At 38.9% G+C, this 25635-nt stretch overlaps 2 protein-coding genes across 2 annotated transcripts; both read left to right on the forward strand.

The window, feature by feature from the left end:
- The first annotated feature begins 6099 nt into the window (after positions 1-6099).
- On the forward strand, positions 6100-7008 carry LOC131488785 (olfactory receptor 4C11-like). Its single transcript, XM_058690620.1, has one exon. It carries the CDS (start codon positions 6100-6102, stop codon positions 7006-7008), a length of 909 nt encoding a protein of 302 aa, XP_058546603.1.
- Positions 7009-15450: 8442 nt separating this feature from the next.
- LOC131486653 (olfactory receptor 4C11-like) lies at positions 15451-24859 on the forward strand. Its single transcript, XM_058686547.1, has 3 exons — positions 15451-15467; positions 23273-24159; positions 24723-24859. Exons 1-3 carry the CDS (start codon positions 15451-15453, stop codon positions 24857-24859), a joined length of 1041 nt encoding a protein of 346 aa, XP_058542530.1.
- Positions 24860-25635: the final 776 nt, after the last annotated feature.

The raw sequence follows: 25635 nt of genomic DNA on the forward strand, positions 1-25635 counted from the left end.
TAAGGTAACTATTCAAACCCAAGTAAACTATGTTCTTTTCCTTGCCTCCCACGAAGGACTGGGTTTTAGGGCAGTTGCCATGATTTAATTCTGTCTCCTGAGACACTTGAAACTCCAGGAACATATTTGTCTTAGTGATGAGAGGATCTGAATGTGTCAGGGCTCCCAGCTTTCACTGGCCTCTGCTTGAGGCAGGACATTCTCAGGACCAATGCTTATTGGAAAGGTGGGGGGTATATTTGAGGGGGCAGAGGTATAGTATCCTATACATATGGGTTTCTTTTTTTAATTGATTAAATAAGCAGCTGACCCTCAATTTATTTATTTTATTTAAATGTTTTTTATTTATTTTGAGAGAGAGAGAGGAGAGAGAGAGAAAGAGAGAATGAGTAAGGGAGAGTCAGGGAGACAGAGAGAATCCCAAGCAGGCTGTCAGCACAGAACCCTATGTGGGGCTTGATCCCACGAACCGTGAGATCATGACCTGAGCTGAAATGAAGAGTCTGACACATAACTGACTGACCCACCCAAGCACCCCTATTCATGTGGATTTCTTATTTACAAGGCTTAAGTTCTGGAAAAGGAACAGGTTGTATACTGACCACATGCAGTCTGTATGCATTAATACTGTTGATACCTCGATCTATGATATATTGATTGTTCTGCCAGTAATGATACTAAAGTTGGCTGTCCATACCTCCTGAAAAACCTGCTTACAGCTAAGAATTATATTCTCTTTCTGCTGTTGGGGTAAGGGGCATATATGGAGTGGAGGAATGAGAAGCAAACTCTCTATTGAAATCCGAGAGAAGTATTCTTTATCCCTAACAAGATTCTTTGCTCAACCTTACACTGTGGGTTTAAGTTATAAATATGAATATGAATATATATATATAAATAAATATAAATATAAATATAAATATAAATATAAATATAAATATAAATAAATTCTGATCTTATTTTGATCCCTCTTCAAGTTTGCATCCATTTGAGAGTCAGGGTATACATACTAGGCATGGAAGTGCTTTTCTTCTTTACTGATTCATGGTTTCTGGCTTTACGCTGACTGCACCCAAATGAATGGAGTCTGCTGCTTTGCATGGCACTGGTGGGTAAGGTGTGGAGTGTTAGAGTGGGAGAGATTACCATGGAGCACAAAAATTTGAGTTCTGGTACTGGTTTCTTTTAGACTGCTCTCTGCTAAGCTACTTCCCAGCCTAGTCGGAAGTGCACAAATTAGAACAATGTGAATTTGCCTAATGAGATGTGAATTCCAATGAGAAAAGATTTTAAAGAGAAAAGGAAAGAAGACTATAATCAAGGGTTGCATGATTCAAACACACACACACACACACACACACACACACACACACACACACATTTTAGCAGTGGAAGGCAAGTAGCAAGAAAGTTGTTTGGGAAAACCTGGAAGGCTGTGCTCAGGAGATGGACAGGGTACTCTGGACACAGGAAGTAAATGCGGAAGGTGGAGGTTATCAGACGAAGGTCATTTAGCCACTGAGAAATACTGAAAGTGTAGGGAATGAGATGGTCGGGACATATTGATGAGGGACAGCAAGTGTCAGGCATGGCTGGAACACACACGAGCGGAAGCCCTGGGAGGAAAGGTGGTAAGCAAGACTATGGCACAGCGTTTGAGGACTTTGAAAGTCATGGTGAGTATTTCAGCCTTTGCACTTGAAAACCGCAGTAACCCTTTAATCATAAGTTATGATTCATCATATTTTTAGAATGCCCACTTTTCCTTTTCAAGTTGTAGTTAGGAGGTAAAAAGAGGGAGAGGATGGAGCGAGAAGACGGAATTTCTGAAATTGTGTCCTTTCTTTCTGTATAGAAACATAGAGTGTCCATCTGAAGAATTGTAGGATTGACCATTTGTAAGACTGCTGTTTATGAGTAACTGATTTTGTACTATGTATGAGCTAATAATGCTCACAGTGAAAACTCACGTAGTTATCTCCCTCGACGTGTTATTTTCTCCAACAAGATGGCATGAGACATTTTATTTAGATTTTAATGAGTATTAGACACTGTGTGAAAGGAGTTTTTATGCCCCATGTTTTGAGAATCTAAAGTGATCCTGTTTTTAGATCAGTGAAAATACTTTGTATGATATTACGATGATGGATGTATGTTACTAATATTTACCAAAACCATAGAATGTACCACACCCAAGAGTGACCCTTGGGGTAAACTTTGGACTCTGGGTGATGAGGATGTGTCACGGTAGGCTCATCAGTTCTGGGAAATGTACCGTTTTGGCGGGCGATGTTGGTAATGGCAGGGGTGATATTTGGGTGGCTGCTAGGGACCATATGGGGAATCTCTGTACCTGTGTGTTGGCGTTGCTCTGAATGTAGCATTGCTCTAAAAAAATTAAGTCTTAGCAACGAGAACAAACTAAGAAGCAACAACGACCAAAAGATCTTATTAAAGCTGAGAAGAGGTGTGTGATTTTGCTGCCTCCTCCCCGCCCCCCACAGAGACAGCTGAGAGGGAGCCCATCTGCTCCTCCTCTGACAGGGGAAGGGACACGTCTGGAGTCACCACTGAACCATACTCGGGATGCCTGCTGGGTCAATCTTCATTCTGTTGGGGCCACAGTGAATTCCCCTGTATGCTCTCCATTGAGTTTCTAAGTGCAGGATGTACAAAGACTGATATCTTCAGGGCAACCCTGACATCATGAAGGGAGCAGGCACCTCAGTCCAGATAAGCTCAAATCCAACTGGACTATGTTTAGAAAACTAGATGACTAAATTTTGATAAACAGCTGAATGAGTTTGTCCTTCTGCGCTGAATATATCTTAATAAAATCAGCTGTCATATCTTGTATATCTCCAAATCTCATACTTGACTGCAAAAATATGTTCAAATTTCATAACCAGGCTTCCATGGCTTTTGGCAGAGACAAAACCTTGCTTTTCCAAGTTTTTCTGCTGACACTAGAGTCCGTCTAAACCAGCGGTTTCATATTGATCTTCTCTATTTGTCCCATCACCCCCATTAAAACGTTGGTTGGTTTCTTTCATGTCAAATGCTCTCACCCCTCTGATTTTCATATCTTTGCATCACAAACTCTTTACAAACCAGGGTATATTTTATTTCTACTTTCATGTCATCATGGGTCACATATAGGGAAGCTGTTTGCACTTTGTATTTGTTTTTTAGTATGTATTAACGATATTTGGAGTTGCCATTACCAGCTTCTGATCACCATGAGCAAATTAGTGCCAAGATGATTTCAGTCACTTGGGGGAAGGAAATTAGTGTGCAAAAGCGTTGTGCAGATGTAGTATGGGTAAATGAACAGGTAGATTAATATCTTGGTCATATTAATAATCATAGTGGAATATTGATACTAGTAATCATAATGAAAGAACCATTCCAATCACAGTTACTAAATACCTGCATCTCTTCTGCGTCGTACATACTGAATTATTTAGCCTTCATAGAAACACTAAAAAGTAGATTCTTTTACAGGTGAAGAAAATGAAGCACAGAGGTATGTAAGGACTTCTGCAACATGGCGCCATACTGTGCAGTGGGTGGGGTATGAATCCAGCTGTTCCGCTTCAGCCTCGATGCTTTCACTGTGCTAACTTACCTCTCCAGTGTGCTTTAGGATGTTTGCATCTCAGGGGACCTGGTTCAGATTCTGACTTTCTTCAGTCAAACTATAGTTCATCTCTTAACAGAATCTGGAGTTTTTCACTGACCATCTGTCTGTTAGGAATTTTTACTCTTCTCTCTGCAGATGGATTCTATTCTTCTAATACCAACCACATAGTCCCTTACATAATTAATGATTTCATCTACATGTATCTTAAAACTCAAAAATCATTAACAAGAAGTGAATATTTTGCCCATGTTTGCCATAAGTCCAGGTAATTGTGATTTGATATTGAAAATCAAAGATGATTATGGAAGTATGAGAGAAGGGAATGGCAGTACCATTATAAAATGTTTTGCAAAAAGACTAAATTAGAATGGGAAAATGGACAGCTTGTAATATAAGAAAAGGAAAAAAGGTCACAGAAAAAGGGAAAAAGTAAAATCATAATAGGGAAAGTAGCAGAGGCGGGGACTTACATAGCTCTCGCTTATTATAAGCTGGATCTTTTTCTCATTTTGTCTGCGGTATAACCATGTTATGTGTAAAGTAGCTTTCCCCAGCTAGTAAAGAGTGGAGCTGGGATTTGAACCCAAGACATCTGACTGCAGCAACTGTGCTCTTGACCAAGAAATGTAGTTATTTTCTTGATGAATAGCCATCCCAGGTAAAATATCAAGATTGCAAAATATGAACTGAACAAATACAAAAAATTCTCAAGAGAACAACATTTTCATTAAAAATGCAGTAACAATGTAAAATGTGGTTGCTGATAAAAATGTGTATGTATATAACAAAATTCAATTGTTTTCTACTAACCAAATGAGAGAATAAGATCGTCATAAAATAACCTTTTTTGTTTGTTTGCATGTTCATCAGCTTTTCTGCAAAATCATCAACCTTGAAATATTGACCATATGTGTATATAGTAAAAGGATGTAGAGATACATTCATATGTAAATATACTTAGAGAATGCTTCTTAAAAGATATTTCTAAAAGAAAACCAAAAATAGTTATTTCTGAGAGTGCGTTTATAAATTCAATAATTTGGAGACAGCTTTAAATTTTCTTTCATTTTTCTATGTACTTTGAAATATTAATGATAAACATGAATTATTTCATCATAAATATAGTTAATAAATGGACATACCATATTGAAAAACATTTTTACTAATTATCCACAGCAATGATAATCTCTAGCATTTGGGACAGCAGCATATTACTTGGGAAACTACTCTAAGTTGCTATTTATGTGAGTCAAAATTGGAAGCAATATAAATATCTCAAAGGACAAACAGTCAAAGAGATTCCATTTAAGACACTTACTACAATATCACATAATTAAATTAACAGTGAAACTAACGATAAGTATGATAAAATGGGAAGAAGGGCTATAATAATTCCAAGTCAAAATCAGGACACAAAATGATATTATATTAAGATTTCAATGACAAACTCAATATATTATGAACAAAAACTTGATGTAGAATAGTCATAACATAGTATGTTAGAATTATGGGATATGTTTCAGATGAAGTTTTTAGAAGTATGCTGGTGAAATCAGGGTAAAATGAATATCTCTGGGTTACAAAACTATTTAGATTATAGGCATCATTAGGAATTTTATGGCATGTTGAATTCAGAGGCAGAGAGGCTCAATATTCTGAGTTTAGTCCCAGAGTACAGTCAAGAGGGTAAACAGTTTTCCTCGATTATTCCAACCTCAAAGTTGCCTTGACCTTTGTTATATAATGACATCAGGGAAGCGGACATTGAACAGGAAAGGCGTAAGTAAAAGATGGTCAAAATAGATTTACGTAAAGCATATTGCATCCAAGAAACTGATGGGTTCAGAGACGAAGGGGTCAGAGACCAAAAAATAAGCGAACTGAACGGAGAGTATTTTCTTCCAGAGGGATTGTCCGACAATATGAGTGCTTAATCTTAGTGGAATAGTCTTTTTTAGATGTCAAAGCATATAGATAAAACGCAAAACACATGAGATATATGTGTGTATCTGTGTGCATAAACAATCTTTTAATTCTTAAGAAAACTCAGGATCAGGTAAGGCAAATATTTGCACTCCGTTTTTCATATGAAAGCTAAATTTTGAGATAGTTAAGGCACTTGCCAAAGGAGAAGTGAAGTTCTGCAGTTTTCAATCTTGGTAGAAATCATAATTTTTAAAGGATATTTAATTTTATCTCCCCAGATGCGAAGGCTTTGTTGATCCAATTCAGTTAGCTTCTGAATCAGCAGATAGATCTGGGAGAGGCTTGGGCATCTGCAGATTTACCAAGAGTCATAGGGGATTGAAGACAGTCAGAGGTAACATAACATGGAGCAAAAGCAAGGCATTCAGAGTTCAGCCCACCGATCTTCCCAAGCTGTCACTTCTTTTCTTCTCTTTGCAGATTCAGCCCTTGTCCTCCACTGCACCTTACTTTCAGCCAGTAGAATTGCAATGAATAGCAGTGTGACTGAATTCATTCTCCTTGGGCTGACACAGGATCCAGGAAAGCAGAGGGCAGTATTTGGGGTCTTCCTGATCTTTTACCTTGCAACACTGTTGGGGAACTTTCTCATTGTAGTGACTATTAAAACAAGCAGGAGCCTTGCGAGTCCTATGTACTTCTTCCTGTTCTATCTGTCTTTTGCTGACACTTGCTTCTCTACAACCACAGCCCCCAGATTGATTGTGGATGCCCTTGCTCAGAAGAAGACCATTTCCTACAATGAGTGCATGATTCAGGTCTTTACACTCCATTTCTTTGGGTGCATGGAAATCTTGGTGCTCATCCTCATGGCTTTTGATCGCTATGTAGCCATTTGTAAGCCCTTGCGATACACAACCATCATGAGCCGGCACGTGTGCAGCGTTTTGGTGATTTTAGCCTGGGTGGGATCTTGTATCCACTCTTCGGCACAAATTTTCCTGGCTTTGAGATTGCCTTTCTGTGGCCCCAACGTGATTGACCACTATTTCTGTGACTTGCAGCCCTTGTTGAAACTTGCCTGCATGGACACTTATGTGATAAATTTGCTAGTTGTTTCCAACAGTGGGGCCATATGCACGGTGAGTTTCATAATCCTGCTTATGTCCTATATTGTCATCTTGTACTCTCTGCGTAACCACAGTGCTGAAGGAAGGCGAAAAGCCCTTTCCACCTGCACCTCCCACTTTATTGTGGTTGTCTTATTTTTTGGTCCATGCATATTCATATACACACGTCCCCCAGCTACATTTCCAATTGACAAAATAATGGCTGTGTTTTATACAATTGGGACACCCCTGCTGAACCCTTTGATCTATACACTGAGGAATATGGAAGTGAAAAAAGCCATGAAGAAATTATGGTGTAGCAAAGTATGACTTCTTTGGATACACGATATTCAGGGATTTCAATGTATTTTTCCTTAACAGCTTGGTTTTCCTTCATGGACAGGCAAGGTGAATTATTCTCATTGTGGGAAAAATCCATTGGGAAATTTTAATTTCACTATTATTTTATATATTTAATTCAATTATTATGAATAAGTACTAATATATACACAACCCTTATTCAGAGAGAATGGCATTAGAATAGGATTACTTAATATCCATAAACATTGTGAACAACCTGGGCTGGCTCTCAGCTGAATTCTTTTGATACCTGGCTATATTTACATGATAATTTCTCTTCCTGTACGATTTGTCTTCAGAAAATAATGTATTGATTATTGACAGAATGATTGTGTGTGTGTGTGTGTGTGCGCGCGCACACTAATTCTCTACAGATTTTATTCTAGTCTTTAAGAACTTGGACATAGAGCTAATCCCTATGGAACCAGAACTTAGAAATGAAGGTTGTGGTCTTGACAACCTGGGAGTTGGAGAAGATGTTCTGAGAAAATTCTGTGGTGGAATCCTTGCCTGAGCCTGACTCACTGGGACATGGATGGACCCTCAAACTCCACGAAGAGCTGGAAACCTCAGTGAAAACCTGGACTGTCACTGGATAACACTCTCAGTGTTCAGTGAATGGTGGGAGAAGGAGAGTTTTACACTTGGCAGTGATGGGCGGCATCAGCCAGTGAACTGCTTTTTGGCAGGGTCCTTCTCTTTCATCGTCACAGATCAGGGTCAGTGAGGGGGTTTGGCAGCAGGAATATGCAGAAGGTTAAGGGGTAGAAGCATGGCTAGAAAACAATGTACAGTGTAGAGAAAGCAAAGGTGAAAGGAAAGTGGTAACTGTATCCAGGTGGGATAGAAGAAGCTTTGCCTTTTTATATTGGAGAATCACTCATTGGGTATCTGAACGTTTGCAGGGAAACAAATGCAGTTTCTTGGTATCTCTATAAAATTGACCTAGATTAGCTTGACTTCCTTGGCTCTTACATTCATTTGCATATCAGGAAAACACTTTATTTATTTATTTATTTATTTATTTATTTATGGTTCCCAATGGTGTCTGAAAATTCAAATTTCCTATTCCTTGAGAGAACCCAGGATTGAAGGTCCACATTACTGCTTTTTGATTATGGTCTTCTGGTTTTGAGAGGAATGTTTAAATACTCATTTTAATTTTTGAAGTTAAACTAATTGATATCTGTAATAAACACCCTACCACCATAACCACCAACATGTCCGCCTCCAATACATCATAATCCCATAATTAAGTACTGTCATGTGATGCTGTTTCAGTATCTGAACGTATAGTTCCCATCAAATTTGCACCAAGAATTACTTTATGTGATATAGGCTAATGAGAAAAGAATCCAATGACCTTCCTAAGTATGAGATCATTTCTAGCAACTGAAGACCAAATGTTATCATGTCTCATCTAAGATACCCAAGACTCCTACATAGAAAGAGGTGGCAGAATAAATAGTTAAATCCCAAAGAGAACATTTGTCAGAGCTCTCAGTGCCATATTTACAAGAGGCAATTATGTTTTATGTTCTAAGTGAAGACTCCTGATCTTCCTAGTTTTGTGTCTTGCAGTTTCATTTCTGAAGCATGAATCTGGTCATGTGAAGTTTATATTTAGAATAATCGATTCTTAAGTGACCAAGACATAATAAAAATAAACATTTAATTCTTATCATTTGTTGGTTTTTAAAATTTAATATAGTGGGAGAAAGAAAATATTCATTAGTATTCAGAAAGCTGTGGGAATTTTCTTCTCATGTTTAGATCATTTAAGTCCAGCTTCCCTTAGATTTTAGATAAAGTCAGTTCATAGGGGTGGAAGAAGTGGTCAGGGGACTAAAAAGTCTTACTTGACCTGGTACCTTAACAAACTCACTCACCCAGTCTGCTTCTGGCAAATGGTGAAAGATTTTTCTTTGCCTTCCTTTTGGGGGATTTTTGTAGGCTCTCTAATTTTAGTATCCTTGGTGTGGGAAGAAGATTTCTGTTTCTTAATATCACTGATGACCCCTTGTTAGCCCTCAGAAAGCCAGTGGTTTCCTTCCAAATTCTGTACCCTTCTCAGTGATCTCTTTTTAGCTAGTCCCTAGAAGTTCTCCTTATGGCTTCTCTGTGGGAGTGTGTGGGGAAACATCCAGGCATATCTGCTCCCAAAGAGTTATATTTATATGGAAAACTTCTAACATAGGCTAATGTCAACCAGTCACCCTCACCTGATACCAACCAGTCTCTCTTCCTTCCTTGACTTTTCTTATCTCTTTCTGCTGTGAGTACCCATATGGAGGGCCCCCATGCTAGGTTCTCCAAGCAGTGCTCCAGCACGCAAACACACACACGCACACACACACACACACACACACACACACACACACACACAGACACATGTGAATTCTGGGGTGAGGGACTGACATATGTCTACAGTGATTTACTTAAGGATTTTTTTCATAATTCTCTTGGCCACTTTATAACCTGACCACGTCTATATCCTTTTTCTAGTAGGATACTTTCCTTCATCTTTTCCTTTTGTTTGGAAATCGGCATAAGGTGATTTAGACACACAGTTCACATCCATTGTGTCTATACAACATTTCAGTTTTAACACCTTGCTACATAAGAAAAGTTACATTATAATTTGTATGAACACTGGGCTTCAACAGGATTTATTTTAATTTAGAAAGTGATGGGAGACAGCACTGGAGGGGCCAAGATGGTGGAGCAGCAGGGAAGTCTTTTTTTCCCATTCTCGTCCCTGAAACACAGCTAGATCAACACAAAACCACCTGCACACCTAGAGAAGAGATTTGAGGATTAACACAACAATCTGCCACTTGAGGCACAGAACTCAGCAGGTACATGGTGCAGAGAGGTAAACTGGGGGAGAGAGAAGCTGTGGATAGTAGGGAGCTGTTTTTGCTTGTGGACAGAGGACAGAGACAGGGCGAGAGTACAGGAAATGCACTCCCCCTAAAAGAGGCTAGTGAACAAGAAAAAAAGCGGAAACACCCACAAGAAAGGGAGGAAGAGAACTCAGAAAAGAGAGGGTTTAATTATGTCTCCATAAACAGGGGTGGGAAGAAGCTGAAACTCCACAGCTCAGTACCCAGTGAAGCTCTGTTTGGAAGGGTGAATTCCTCAGCAGCAGTGAGGTCCGAGGGGGTGCTAGGGCCACACGGGGAGAGGAAGTTTCCCTTCCAGGATAACATTTGGTAAACGCTGGGTGGCCTCCCCACAGGCATAGGTCCCAGCAGACCCTGGGTAACAGCCACGTTCACTGGAGTTGCCACCAGGATGTTAAGGGTGAAGCCTGGTGCCATATCTGTGTTGTGATTTACCATAATTCATAATCCCTGAATCACTGCTGCTACACGACTGCATGAACTTTTTCTAGCACAGGCTGGAGCCAGGCTTCACTCTCTGGGTATCTGCAACATCGCAGTCATGTGAACCTTCCTGGGGGCAGGCAGGCACCAGCCATTGCTCTTGAGACCTTCCCCCAGAGCATCTCGGTGGGTCATAGCTGTGAGGCCCTCAGAAATGAGGGGTTTGGATACACGGCCCCATCTGAGATAAAACATGGGGGGAAGGTGCTGCCTGGTGCACTGATGTCTTGGTCACAGGCAGTGTAGTTGTGAGGAATGGACAGAAGCCTGAGACAAAGGAAGAGTGCTTGATTGCTGGTGGGGGAGTTCACAGAGTTCTGATACTAGAGACTGGGTAGCTTGGTGTTTCCATTTTCAGCCCTCCTGAGCATATGATTACACACCCATGCTCGCCACAACCTTCCACTCTAACAAACTAAGCAGCGCCATCTCGTGGAGGATTGAGCCATTACACCAAGACCCTTCCAAGTGGGCCAATGGTGCTCTAGAGGAATGCCACAAGTGTCTGCCTGCTTAGTTTACAACCATAAAGTGCTTGATAGTTTGACTCCTGGGGGAAACTGGATTTCTTTCAACCATATCTCATTCTGTTCACTGGTCTGTCTATTCCATTTTTTTTCTTTTTCTTTTCTTTTTGTTTCTCATTCTTGAAAAGACAAAGAGAAAAGCATATTTATTTTCCAGTTTTATAAAAAGATTTCTCTTTAGGTTTTCTACTTTACTTTTTACTTTTTTGTAAATTTTTAAATCCTATTTCACTTTAATCATTTCATTTTATTCTATCTTATTGTATTTGTTATTTTAAATTTTCAAATGATTTTCTTTTTGTCCCCCTTTTTTCACTTGTTTTATTTCCTTTGTTCTCTATTCTATCAAGCTTCTTTCAACAACCAGACCAAAACACACCTACAATCCAGCATTCTTTATTTGATATTTTTTGTGTTGTTTTAAATTTTTATTTTTTTCTATTACTTTATTAATTCTTTTTCATCCCTCAAAATGATGAGACAGAAGAATTCACCCGAAAAGAAAGAAGAGGAAGTGACAACCAGAGACTTAATCAACTCAGTTACAAGCAAGATGTCACAACCAGAATTTAGAATCACAATATTAAGAATACTACTCAGCTTAAAACATACACACACACACACACACACACACACACAAAATCGTTTTCCGTGGCAATAAAAGAAGTAAACTCTTGTCAGAGTGAAATTAAAAAAGTTATAACTGACATTCAATCTCAAATGGTGCCATAGTGGCAAGGATGGATGAAGCAGAGCAGCAAGTCAATGATATAGAGGACAAAATTATGGAGAATAATAAAGTTGATAAAAACAGGAAAACTAAGGCAAAAGATCATGATATAAGAATGAGAGAACTCAGCGACTCATTAAAAGGGAATAATATCCAAATCATAGGGGTCCCAGAAGATGAAGAGAGAGAAAAAGGGGTAGAAGTGTCATGTGAGCAAATAAGAGTGGAAAAGTAGACCTCAGAATCCAGGAAGCCCAGAAAACTGCCATTAGAGCCAACAAAAACAGAGCATCAAAGAAGCATATCATATTCCAATTCACAAAATACTCAGGCAAGGAAAGAGTCATGAAAGCAGCAAGGGGAAAAAAAAAAAACCTTAACCTACAAGGGAAGACAGATCATGTTCACAGCAGACCTATCTGCAGAAACTTGGCAGGCCAGAAAGGAGTGGCAAGATATGTTCAATGTGTTGGATCAGAAAAGTATGCAGCCAAGATTCATTATCCAGCAAAGTTGTCATTGAAAATAGAAGGAGAGATAAAAAGTTTCCCAAACAAACCAGATGGAGTTGGTGAACCCTAACCCAGCCCTGCAAGAAATTTTAAGGGGAACTCCCTGGGAGGAAAAAAGACGAAACAAAACAAAAAAGATCTAAAGCAACAAAAACTAGAAAGGACCAGAGAATACCACCGGAAACTTCAACTCCATAACAATACAATGGCAATAAGTTCATATCTTTTAGGACTCATTCTAAATGTCAAAGGACTAAATGCTGCAATCAAAGACATTAGGTAACAGAATGGAAAAGAAAACAAGATCCATCTATATGCTGTTTACAAGGGACTCATTTTAGACATCAAGACACCTTCAGTGTTTATTTATTTTTGAGAGACAGAGAGAGATAGCATGAGCAGGAGAGGGCAGAGAGAGAGAGGGAGACACAGAATATGAAGCAGGCTCCAGGTTCCCAGCTGTCAGCCCAGAGCCCGATGCAGGGCTTGAACTCACAGACCGCGAGATCATGACCTGAGCTGAAGTCTGACGCTCAACCGACTGAGCCACCCAGGCACCCCGACATCAAGAATCCTTCAGATTGAAAGTAGAGATGGAGAACCACCTAACAGGCTCCCAGTTGCCAAAAGAGAGCTGGAGTAGCCAGTCTTATAACAGACAATGTAGATTTTAAAATAAAGTCTGTCACAAGAGATTAAGAAGGGCATTAGATCATTATTAAGGGGTTTATATACCTAGGATATCTAACAGTTGTAAACATTTATGCTGCAATGTGAAATAACCCAAATTTATAAATCAATTAATGACAAATATAAAGGAAATCATTGACAATAATACGATAATAGTAAGGGACTTCAACACCCAAATTAAAGCAAAGGACAGATCATGTGAGTGGAAAATCAACATAGAAGCAAAGGCTTTGAATGACACACTGGACTGGATGTACTTAACAGATATATTCAGAACATTTCATTCTAAAGCAGCACAATACATATTCTTCTCCAGTGCATGTGGAACATTCTCCAGAATAGATCACATACTGGGACACAAATCAGCCCTTAATAAGTACAAAAGGACTGAGATCATACCTTGCATATTTTCAGACCACAACACAGTGAAACGTGAAATCTCAAGAAAAAATTTGGACAGGCAACAAATACTTGGAGACTAAAGAATATCCTCCTAACAAATGAATAGGTTAACCAAGAAGTTAAAGTGGTACATAAAAGTATATGGGCCAATGAAAATGATAATACCACAGATAAAAACCTCTGGGACACAGCCAAGGCAGTCATAAGAGGGAAGTATGTTGCAATGCACACCTTCCTAAAGAAGGAAGAAAGGTCATAGATACACAACCTAACTTTACACTTAAAAGAGCTGGGAAAAGAAGAGCGAATCAGCAGAAGACAGGAAATAATAAAGATTAGAGCAGAAATCAATTCTGTCGAAATTGGAAAAAAAAAAGAAACAGTAGAAAAGATCAATGAAACCAGGAGTTGGTTCTTTGAAAGAATTAATAAAATTGATAAACCTTTAACAAGTTTGATCAAAAAAGCAAAAAGATAGGGCCCAAATAAATCAAATCAAGAATGAAAGAGGGGAAATCATAGCCAACACTGCAGAAATGCAAACAATATTAAGACAATATTATGAACAATTATATGCCAATAAATTGGGCGATCTGGAAGAAACGGACAAATTCCTAGAGACATATAAACTACAAAAACTGAAATAGGAAGAAATAGAAGATTTGAACAGCCCCATAACCAGTAAAGAAATTGAATCAAAAATCTCCCCAGAACCAGAGTCCAGGACTGGATGGCTTTCCAGGGGAATTCTACCAAACACTGAAACAAGAGTTAACACTTATTCTGTTCGAAAAAATAGAAAAGGAAGGAAAAGTTCCAAACACATTCTATGAGGCCAGCATTACCTTGATTCCAAAACCATATAAACACCCCACTGAAAACAACTACAGACCAATTTCCCTGATGAACATGGACGTAAAAGCTCTCAACAAGACCCTAGCCAACACTAAAAGAATTATTCACCATGATCAAGTGGGATTTATACCTGGGATGCAAGACTGACTCAATTTCCATAAACCAGTCAATGTCATACATCTTGCTTAGAAAAGAAAGGAGAAGAACCACATGAACCTGTCAATAGATGTGGACAAAGCATTTGACAAAATTCAGCATCCTTTCTTGATAAAACGCCTCAAAGAGTAGTGATAAAAGGATTATACCTCAAGATCATAAAAGCTATATATGAGAGATCCACCACTAATATCATCCTTGGTGGGGAAAAAACTGAGAGCTTTCCCACAAGGTCACAAAAACGACGAGGATGTCCACTCTCTCCACTGTTATTCAACATAGTATTGAAAGTCCTAGCCTCAGTAATCACACAACACAAAGGAATAAAATGCATCCAGTTGGCAAGGAGGAAGTCAAACTTTCACTCTTTGCAGATGACATGATACACCATATAGAAAACCCAAAGGTTCCGCCAAAAAGCTGCCAGAACTGATCTGTGAATTCAGCAAGGTCGCAGGATATAAATTCAATGCACAAAATCGGATGCATTTCTATATACCAATTATGAAGCAACAGAAAGATACATCGAGGAATCGATCCCATTGGCAAGTGCACCAAGAACCATAAGACACCTAGGAATAAACCTAAACAAAGGGGTGAGAAATCTATACACTGAAAACAATAGGAAGCTACTGAAAGAAATGGAAGAAGACACACAACAAGATGGAAAAATATTCCCTGGTCATGGATTAGAAGAACAAATATTGCTAAAATGTCAATACTACCCAAGGAAATCTATGTATGTAATGCAATCTGTATGAAAATAAGACCAACATGCTTCACAGAGCTAGAACAAACAATCCTAAAGTTTGTGTTGAACCAGAAAATACCCTGAAGAGCCAAAGCAATCCTGAAAAAGAAAACCGAAGCTCGAGCATCACATTCTGGACTTCAAGGTGGATTCCAAGGCTGTAATCATCAGGACAGTATGGTACTGCCACAAAAACAGACACGTAGATCAAGGGAACAGAATATAGAGCCCAGAAATGGATCCACAAACATATGGGAAACTAATCTTTCACAAAGAAAGAAAGAAAATAGAATGGAATAAAGACACTCTTCAGCAAATGGTATTGGGAAAACTGGACAGCAACATGCCGAAGAATGAACCTGGAACACTTTCTTACACTGTACACAAAAACAAACTCAAAATGGATGAAAGACTTAAGTGTAAGGCAAGAAGCTCTCAAAATCCTAGAAGAGAAAACAGGCAAAAACCTCTTTGACCTCGGCTGCAGCAACTTCTTGCTCAACATGTCTCTGGATGCAAGGGAAGAAAGCAAAAATGAACTATTGGGACCTCATCAAGATAAAAAGCTTTTGCGTGGTGAAAGAAACAATCAGCAAAAACAAAAGGCAAATGATGGAATGGGAGAAGATGTGTTCAAATTACGTATCAGATAAAGGGTTCGTATCCAAAACCTATAAAGAATTTGTCAAACTCAACACCTGAGAAAGAAATAATCCAGTGAGGAAATGGACAGAAGACCTGAACAGACACTTTTCAAAAGAAGACATCCAGATGGGTGACAGACACATGGAAACATGCTCAACATCACTCATCACCAGGGAAATACAAATCTAAACCACACGGAGATACCACCTCACAGCTGTCAGAATGGCACACATTAGCAACTCAGGCAACCATAGATGTTGGCGAGGATGCGGAGGAAGGGGAACCCTTTTGCACTCCTGGTGGCAATGCAAGCTGGTGCAGCCACTCTGGAAGACAGTATGGAGGTTCCTCAAAAAATTAACAATAGAACTACCCTATGAGCCAGCAGTTGCACAACTACATATTTATCCAAAGGATACAGGTATGCTGTTTTGAAGGGACACGTGCACTCCATTGTTTATAGCAGCGCTATTGACAAAAGCCAAAGTATGGAAAGAGACCAAACGTCCATTGACAGATGAATGGATAAAGAGGATGTGGTACACACACACACACACACACACACACACACACACACTGGAGTATTCCTTGGCAATCAAAAAGAATGAAATCTTGCCATTTGCTTCAATGTGGATGGAACTAGAGTATTCTGCCGAGGGAAATTAGTCAGTCAGAGAAGACAAATATCATATGACTTCACTCATATGTGGAATTTAAGATACAAAACAGATGACCATAGGGCAAAGGAAGCGAAAATAGTGTAAAAACAGGGAAGGGGACAATGCATGAAACTCTTAAATGTAGAGAACAAACTGATGGGTTCCGGAGGGGTTGTGAGTGGGTGGGTGGATAAACGGGCAACGGACATTGAGGAAGACACTTGTTGGGATGAGCCCTGGATGTCAGATGTAGGGGATGAGTCATTGGATTCTACTCCTGAAATCATTACTGAACTATATGCTCACTAATTTGCATGTAAATTAAAAAAATGATGTGGTACGTACATGCAGAAGCACTTAGCCTTATTATGAATGAAATCTTGCCTTTTGCAACAACGCGGATGGACTTAGAGTGCCCATAAGCTAAATATATCAGACAGAGGAAGTCAAATAGCGAATGATTTCACTCATATGTGGAATTTAAGAAATAAGGCAAATGAGCAAAGAAAGGAGGAAGAGAAAAAAAAACCCAGACTCTAAAATACAGAGAATAAAATGCTGGTTGCCGAAGGGAGGTGGGCGGCTGGGTGAAATAGTAAAGGAGATCAAGAGGCGCGAAGATACTCCAGAGGTAGCCAGTCTGTGACACTTGTGATGAGCGCTGAGTAATGTGTAGAATTGCTCAATAACAAAAGTGCATTTCATTGTTAAGTATAACTTGAGTTGATTTAAAAATAAAAACTACTTAAAAACATCTTCATTTCCATATTTTTTCTCTTCTCTCTTACCTGCCTACTTACTACTTCAAAATATATAGAAATTGTAGGAATTTTAATGAGTAGTTTCACTGTAATTTTATATTTTATGAGTATCATTAAAATTTATAATATTATATCTAAGAGTGACATTTTCTAGAATGAGAAAGGGGGAGAAGTTTAAAACCTTGCTTAAAGTGACAAAGACAAAAATACTGAAGCTAGAATTCAATTATATCACATGTGTTTCAAACTCTACATGGCCTCTGAGTTTCGTATGGGGTTACAAAAGATTTGGCTTAAAGAGCAGAGCATTTGGGAACTTTCAGTGATCTATACCTGCTTGCTTTTTCCATAGGGGAGGGACAGGAGTGGAGCACTTGGTAACTGAAATGAGAGGTGTCCCTTAGGACAGACTGGTAGGGGAGAAGGGCTCTGAGGACAGAATCTGCCCATTGATGGCCTTGTTCAGGAATCCATGGCACTGAGGTTGCTGTGGTCAAGGATTGACTGAGTTTATCCCTTGGGGTTGGGTGGGAAGGGCAGAGTCCTTGTCCCTTCAAAGGCTCAGCATTTGTGAACGTCTATGACATCTCTATAAATATATGATGGAGGAGGAAGAAATGTTGATTCATGTGTTTTTCCAGGGTGTTTTTGGGCGGGTGTTTACAGAGCTGCTTTTAGAGATGTTCCTATCATAGAATAGTGGGGATGTTTCCTTTTAATTCTTGAAAGTTCTAAGACTGGAAGTGAGAAATTTTCTGCTGATATTACAGCTCTAACTCAGGCCTTCTAGGAAAGACTGGCGATCTGTGGAGTATCTCCTCTCCCCACAGACCCTGCACTGGAAAGCTGAGTAAATCTATTGGATGTACGTTTACATGTTGCACACTTACTGCACATGATTCATCTTCAAAGTAAATCCGAATTGCGAGAGCAAATCTAGGAGCTCTCTATTGGATCTCATCTCCTTTACGAGCAATAAGGTAAGTTTTCAAACTCAAGTAAACTATGTTCTTTTCCTTGCCTCCCATTCAGGACTGGGTTTTAGGGAAGTTGCCATGGTTTAGTTCTGTCTCCTGAGAAGCTTGAAGCTCTGGGAACATATTTGTCTTAGTGATGACAGGATCTGAATGTGTCAGGGCTTCCAGCTTTCACTGGCCTCTGCTTGAGGCAGCACAGTCTCAGGAAAAATTCTTATCGAAAGGGTGGGAGGTATATTTGAGGGGGCAGAGGTTTAGTATCCTATACATATGGGTTTCTTTTTCTTTTAATGGATTAAATAAGCAGCTGATCCTCAGGAAGCAATGGAAGGTGGACGTTTATCGGACGAAGGTCATTTAGCCACTAGGAAATACTGAAAATGTAGTGAATGATATGGTTGGGACATATTCATGAGGGACAGCAAGTGTCAAGCATGGCTGGAACACACATGAGCAGAAGCCCTGGGAAGAAAGGTGGTAAGCAAGACTGGCACAGCGTTTGAGGACTTTGAAAGTCATGGTGAGTATTTCAGCCTTTGCACTTGAAAACCACAGCAACCCTTTAATCATAAGTTATGATTCATCATATTTTTAGAACGCCCACTTTTCCTTTCAAGTTGTAGCTAGGAGGTAAAAAGAGGGAGAGGATAGAGTGAGGAGAAGAGGGAATTTCTGAAATTGTGTCCTTTCTTTCTGTTTAGAAACATAGAGGGTCCACTTAAAGAACTGTAGGATTGACCATTTGTAATACTGACGTTCATGAGATACCAGCCCGATTTTGTACTATGTATGAGCTAATAATGCTCACAGTGAAAACTCACGTAGTTATCTCCTTTGACATGTTATTTCTCTTCAACAATTGGTGTTAGACATTTTATTTAGAATTTGATGAGTATTAGACACTGTGTGAAAGGAGTTTTTATGTCCCATGTTTTGAGAATCTAAACTGATCCTGTTTTTAGATCAGTGAAAATACGCTCTATGATGGATGATGTTATTAACGTTTATCCAAACCATTGAATGTACTACACCAGCAGTGAACCCTGGGAAAAACTGTGTACTCTGGGTGATGAGGATGTATCACAGTGGGCTCATCGGTTCTGACAAATGTGCCATTCTGGCAGGGGATGTTGATAATGGCAGGGGTGATATCTGTGTGGGGGCTAGGGACCTTATGGGGAATCTCTGTACCTGTGTTGGTGTTGCTGTGAATGTAGCACTGCTCTAAAAAAATTAAGTCTTAGCAACAAGAACAAACTAAGAAGCAACAACGACCAAAAGATCTTATTAAAGCTGAGAGGAGGTGTGTGATTTTGCTACCTCCTCCCCGCTCCCCACAGAGACAGCTGAGAGGGAGCCCATCTGCTCCTCCTCTGACAGGGGAAGGGACACGTCTGGAGTCACCACTGAATCATACTCGGGATGCCTGCTGGGCCAATCTTCATTCTGTTGGGGCCACAGTGGATCCACCTGTATGCTATCCATTGAGTTTCTAATGCAGGGGATTCAAAGATGGATGTCTTCAGTGCAACCCTGACATCTTGAAGGGAGCAGGCACTCATTCCAGGTAAGCCCAAATCCAACTAGACTAAATTTAGAAAAAAACAGATGATTAAATTTTGATAAACAGCTGAATGATTTTGTTCTTCTGTGCTGAATAAATCTCAATAAAATCAGCTCTCATATCCTGTATATCTTCAAATTTCATACCTGACTGCAAAAATATGTTCAGATTTCATAACCTGGCTTCCATGGCCTTTGGCAGAGACGAAACCTTACTTTTCCAAGTTTTTCTACTGTGACACTAGAATCGTCTAAACCAGTGATTTCATATTGATCTTCTCTATTTGTCCCATCATCCCCATTAAAACGTTGGTTGGTTTCTTTCATGTCAATGCTCTCACCCTTCTGATTTTCATAGCTTTGCATCACAAACTCTTTACAACCAAGGGCCTATTATATTTCTACTTTCCTCTCCTCATATACAGAACCTGTTATGTACTTTGTATTTTATTATTTATTTATTTATTCATTTATTTATTTAATATTTATTCATTATTGAAAGACGGAGACAGAGTGCTAATGGGAAGGGGCAGAGAGAGAGGGAGACACAGAATTTGAAGCAGGTTCTAGGCTCTAGGCTGTCAGACCAAAGCCCCATGCAGGGCTCTAACTCACGGACCGCAAGATCATGATCTGAGCCAAGCCATCTGCTCAACCGACTGAGCCACCCTGGCGCCCCTGTTTTTTAGTATTTATGAACGGTATTTGGAGTTGCCATTCCCAGCTCCTGATCACCATGAGCAAATTAGCAGGAACCACAGCGCCGAGATGATTTCAGCTACTCGGGGAAGGAAATATGTGTCAAAAACAGTTGTGCAGATGTATTAAAGGTAAATGAACAGGTAGATTAATATCCTGTTAATTTTAATAATCATAATGGAATGTTGATACTAGTAATCATAATGAAAGAGCCATTCCAATCGCAGTTACTAAATACTTGCATATCTTCTGCATCATACATACTGTATTTAGCCTTCACAGAAACCCTAAAAAGTAGATTATTTTAATCTTAATGTTTACAGAGGAAGTATAAGTAGCACAGTTATGTAGGAACTTGTGAAATATGGCACCATACTGCGCAGTGCGTGGGGTATGAATCCTGGCGGTGTGGCTTCAGCCTGGATGCTCTGTCATTGTGCTAACCTACCTCTCTGCTCTGCTTTAGGGGATTTGCATCTTAGGGAACCTGGTTTAGAACTTGAATTTCTTCAGTCAAATCTATAGTTCATCTCTTAACATAACCCTGAGTTTTTCACTGACCCATCTATCCTTTAGGAATTTTTACTCTTCTCTTTGCAGATGGTTTCTATTCTTCTAATACCAATCACATAGTCCCTTACATAATTAATGCTTTCATCTATGCATATCTTAAAACTCAAAAATCATTAAGAACAGGTGAGTATTTTGCCCAGTCTTTGCAATAAGTCCAGATAATTGTGATTTGGTATTTAAAATCAAAGATAATTATGGAATTCTGAGAGAAGGGAACAGGCAGTACAATTTTAAAATGTTTTGAAACAAACACTAAATTAGAATGGGGAAATGGACAGCTTGTAATAAAATAAAAGGAAAAAAAGTCATAGAAAAAGAGAAAAAGTAAAATCATAATACGGAAAGTAGCAGAGGCGGGGACTTACATAGCTCTCGCTTATCATAAGCTGGATCTTTTTCTCATTTTATCTGTAGTGTAACCATGTTATGTGTAAAGTAGCTTTCCCCAGCTAGTAAAGAGTGGAGCTGGGATTTGAACCCAAGACATCTGACTACAGCAACTGTGTTCTTGACCAAGAAATGTAGTTAGTTATTTTCTTGATGAATAGCCGTCCCAGATAAAATATCAAGATTGCAAAATATGAACTGAGCAAAGATAAAAAATTTCATAAAAGCAATATTTTCATTAAAAATGTAGTAACAATGTAAAATGTGGTTGGTGATAAAAATGTATGTGCATATAACAAAATACAATTGTTTTCTACTAACCAAATGAGAGAATAAGATCGTGTCATAAAATAACCTTTCTTGTTTGTTTGCATGTTCATCAGCTTTTTTGTAAAATCATCAACCTTGAAATATTGATCATATGTGTATATAGTAAAAGGATGTAGAGATACACACATTTGTAAATATACTTAGAGAATGTTTCCTAAAAGACATTTCTAAAAGAAAACCAAAAGTAGTTATTTCTGGAGAGTAGGAGTGTAAATCCAATAGTTTGGAGACAGCTTTAAATTTTCTTTTATTCTTCTGTGTCTTTTGAATAACTAGTGATAAACATGAATTATTTCATCATAAAATATAGTTAATAAATGGATGCAAAATGTTGAGAAACATTTTTAATAATTATGAACAGCAATGATAATCTCTAGCATTTGGGACAACAACATCATACTTTGGAAATTAAGTTGTTATCTTGACTCAAAATTGGAAACTATATAAATAACTCAAAGGACAAATGGTCAAAGAGATGCCACTTATGAAACTTTATACAATGTCACATAATTAAATTAACAGTTAAACTAATGTTAAGTATAACATGGGGAAAACTGTTATAATAATTCAAGTCAAAATCAGGACACAAAATGATATTATATGGTGATTTCAGTGACAAACTCAACAAGTTATGAACAAAAACTTGAACTAGAACAATCATAACATAGTATGTTGGAATTATGGGATATGTTTCAAGATGAAATTTTTGGAAGTATCCTGGTGACTTCAGGGTAAAATGAACATATCTGAGTAACAATACTATTTAGATTATAGGCATCATTAGGAATTTTATAGCATGTTCAGTTCATAGGCAGAGATGCCCAATATTCTGAGTTTAGTCCCACAGTACAGTCAAGAGGGTAAACAGTTTCCCTCAATTATGTCAACTTCAAAGGTGTCTTGATATTTGTTATATAATAGCGTCAGTAAAACTGACATTGGACAACGGAGGTTAAGTAAAAGATTGTCAAAACATATTTTGTAAAGTATATTTCATCCAACATACTGATGGAGTCAGAGATAAAGGGGTCAGGGACCCAAAAATGAATAAACTGAACTGCGAATACTTTCTTCCAGAGGGATTCTCCAACAAGTTAATTATAGTGGAATAGTGTTTTCCAGATGTCAAAGCACATAGATAAAATGCATAACACATGTGATATATGTGTGTATCTGTGTGCCTAAACAATCTTTTAATTCTTAGGGAAAATCAGGATCAGGTAAGGCAAATATTTGTACTCCATTTTTCATATGAAAGCTAAATTTTGAGACAGTTAAGTCACTTGCTGAAGGAGAATTGAAGTTCTGATGCTTTCAATCTTAGTAGGAATCATAATTTTTAAAGGACATTTCATTTTACCTCCCCAAATGCAAAGGCTTTGATCCAAGGCAGTTAGTTTCTAAATCAACAGATAGATCTGGGAGAGGGTTGGGCATCTGCAGATTAACCAAGAGTCATAGAAGTTTCAAGGCAGTCAGAGGTAACATAACATGGAGCAAAAGCAAGGCATTCAGAGTTCAGCCCACCGATCTTCTCAAGCTGTCACTTCTTTTCTTCTCTTTGCAGATTCAGCCCTTGTCCTCCACTGCACCTTACTTTCAGCCAGTAGTATTGCAATGAATAGCAGTGTGACTGAATTCATTCTCCTTGGGTTGACACGGGATGCAGGAAAGCAGAAGGCAGTATTCGGGGTCTTCTTGATTCTTTACCTTGCAACACTGTTGGGGAACTTTCTTATTGTATTGACTATTAAAATAAGCAGGACCCTTGGGAGTCCTATGTACTTCTTCCTGTTCTATCTGTCTTTTGCTGACGCCTGCTTCTCTACAACCACAGCCCCCAGATTGATTGTGGATGCCCTTGCTCAGAAGAAGGCCATTTCCTACAAAGAGTGCATGACTCAGGTCTTTGCAGCCCATTTCTTTGGGTGCATGGAAATCTTGGTGCTCATCCTCATGGCTTTTGATCGCTATGTAGCCATTTGTAAGCCCTTGCGATACACAACCATCATGAGCCGGCACGTGTGCAGCGTTTTGGTGATTTTAGCCTGGGTGGGATCTTGTATCCACTCTTCGGCACAAATTTTCCTGGCTTTGAGATTGCCTTTCTGTGGCCCCAACGTGATTGACCACTATTTCTGTGACTTGCAGCCCTTGTTGAAACTTGCCTGCATGGACACTTATGTGATAAATTTGCTAGTTGTTTCCAACAGTGGGGCCATATGCACGGTGAGTTTCATAATCCTGCTTATGTCCTATGTTGTCATCTTGTACTCTCTGCGTAACCACAGTGCTGAAGGAAGGCGAAAAGCCCTTTCCACCTGCACCTCCCACTTTATTGTGGTTGTTTTATTTTTTGGTCCATGCATATTCATGTATACACGCCCCCCAACCACATTTCCAATAGACAAGACAGTGGCTGTGTTTTATACAATTGGGACGCCCTTGCTCAACCCTCTGATATATACACTGAGGAATGTTGAAGTGAAAAATGCCATGAAAAAGTTATGGTGTAGCAAAAATTGACTTCTTTTGATACAGGGTATTCAGGGATTCTAATGTATTTTTCCTTAACAGCTGGTTTCTTTCATGTGCAGGAAAGATGAAATATTCTCATTGTGGGAAAAATCCATTAAAATTTTTAATTTCACTAATATTTTATATATATAATTGACTTATTATGTATAAGTATGAATAAATGCACATCCCTTTTTCATAGAAGATGGCATTAGAATAGGATTACTTGAAATCCATAAACATTGTGAACCACCTGTGCTGGCTCTCAGTTGAATTCTTTTGACAGCTGGCCATATTCATATGATAATTTATCTTCCTGTACAATTTGTCTTCGGAAAATAATATACTCACTATTGACAGAATGATTGTGTGTTTGTGTGTATGTGTGTGCACACACTAATCCTTTACAGATTTTATTCTAGTCCTTAAACTTGGATGTAGAGGTAATCCCTATGGAACCAGAGCTTAGAAATGAAGGTTGTGGTCTCGAGTTGGAGAAGATGTTCTGAGAAAATTCTGTGGTGGAATCTGTGCCTCAGCTTGACTCACTGGGACATGAATGGACCCTCAAACTCCATGAAAAGCTGGAAACCTCAGTGAAAACCTGGACTGTCTCTGGAAAACACTCTCAGTGTTCAGTGAATGGTGGGAGAAGGAGAGTTTTACACTTGGCAGTGATGGGCAGTATCAGCCAGTGAACTGCTTTTTGGCAGGGTCCTTCTCTTTCATCGTCACAGATCAGGGTCAGTGAGGGGGTTTGGCAGCAGGAATATGCAGAAGGTTAAGGGGTAGAAGCATGGCTAGAAAACAATGTACAGTGTAGAGAAAGCAAAGGTGAAAGGAAAGTGGTAACTGTCTCCAGGTGGGATAGAAGAAGCTTTGCCTTTTTATATTGGAGAATACTCATTGGGTATCTGAATGTTTGCAGAAAAAAAAATGCAGTTCCTGGGTATCTGTATGAAATTGACCTAGATTAGCTTGACTTCCTTGGCTGTTACATTTATTTGCATATCGGTACAACCCTTTATTTATTTATTTATTTATTTATTTAGGTTCCTAATACTATCTGAAAATTCAAATTTCCTATTCCTTGGGAGAACCCAGGATTGAAGGTGCTTTTCAATTTTGGGCTTCTGGTTTTGTATGAGAATGTTTAAATACATATTTTGATTTTTGAAGTTAACCTAATTGATATGTGTAATAAACAGCCTACCACCATAACCACCACCATGCCCACTACCACCACATCATAATCTCATAATTAAGTACTGTCATGTTATGCTGTTTCAGTGTCTGAACTTATAATTCCCACCAAATTGGCACCAAGAAATTACTTTAAGTGATATAGGCTAATGAGAAAAGAATCCAATGACCTTCCCAATTATGAGAACATTTCTACCAACTGAAGACCAAATGTTATCATGTCCCATCTAAGATGCCCAAGACTCCTACATACAAAGAGGTGGCAGAATAA

Source organism: Neofelis nebulosa, chromosome 10 (assembly GCF_028018385.1).
Source record: "Neofelis nebulosa isolate mNeoNeb1 chromosome 10, mNeoNeb1.pri, whole genome shotgun sequence".
Taxonomy (NCBI): Eukaryota; Metazoa; Chordata; class Mammalia; order Carnivora; family Felidae; genus Neofelis; species Neofelis nebulosa.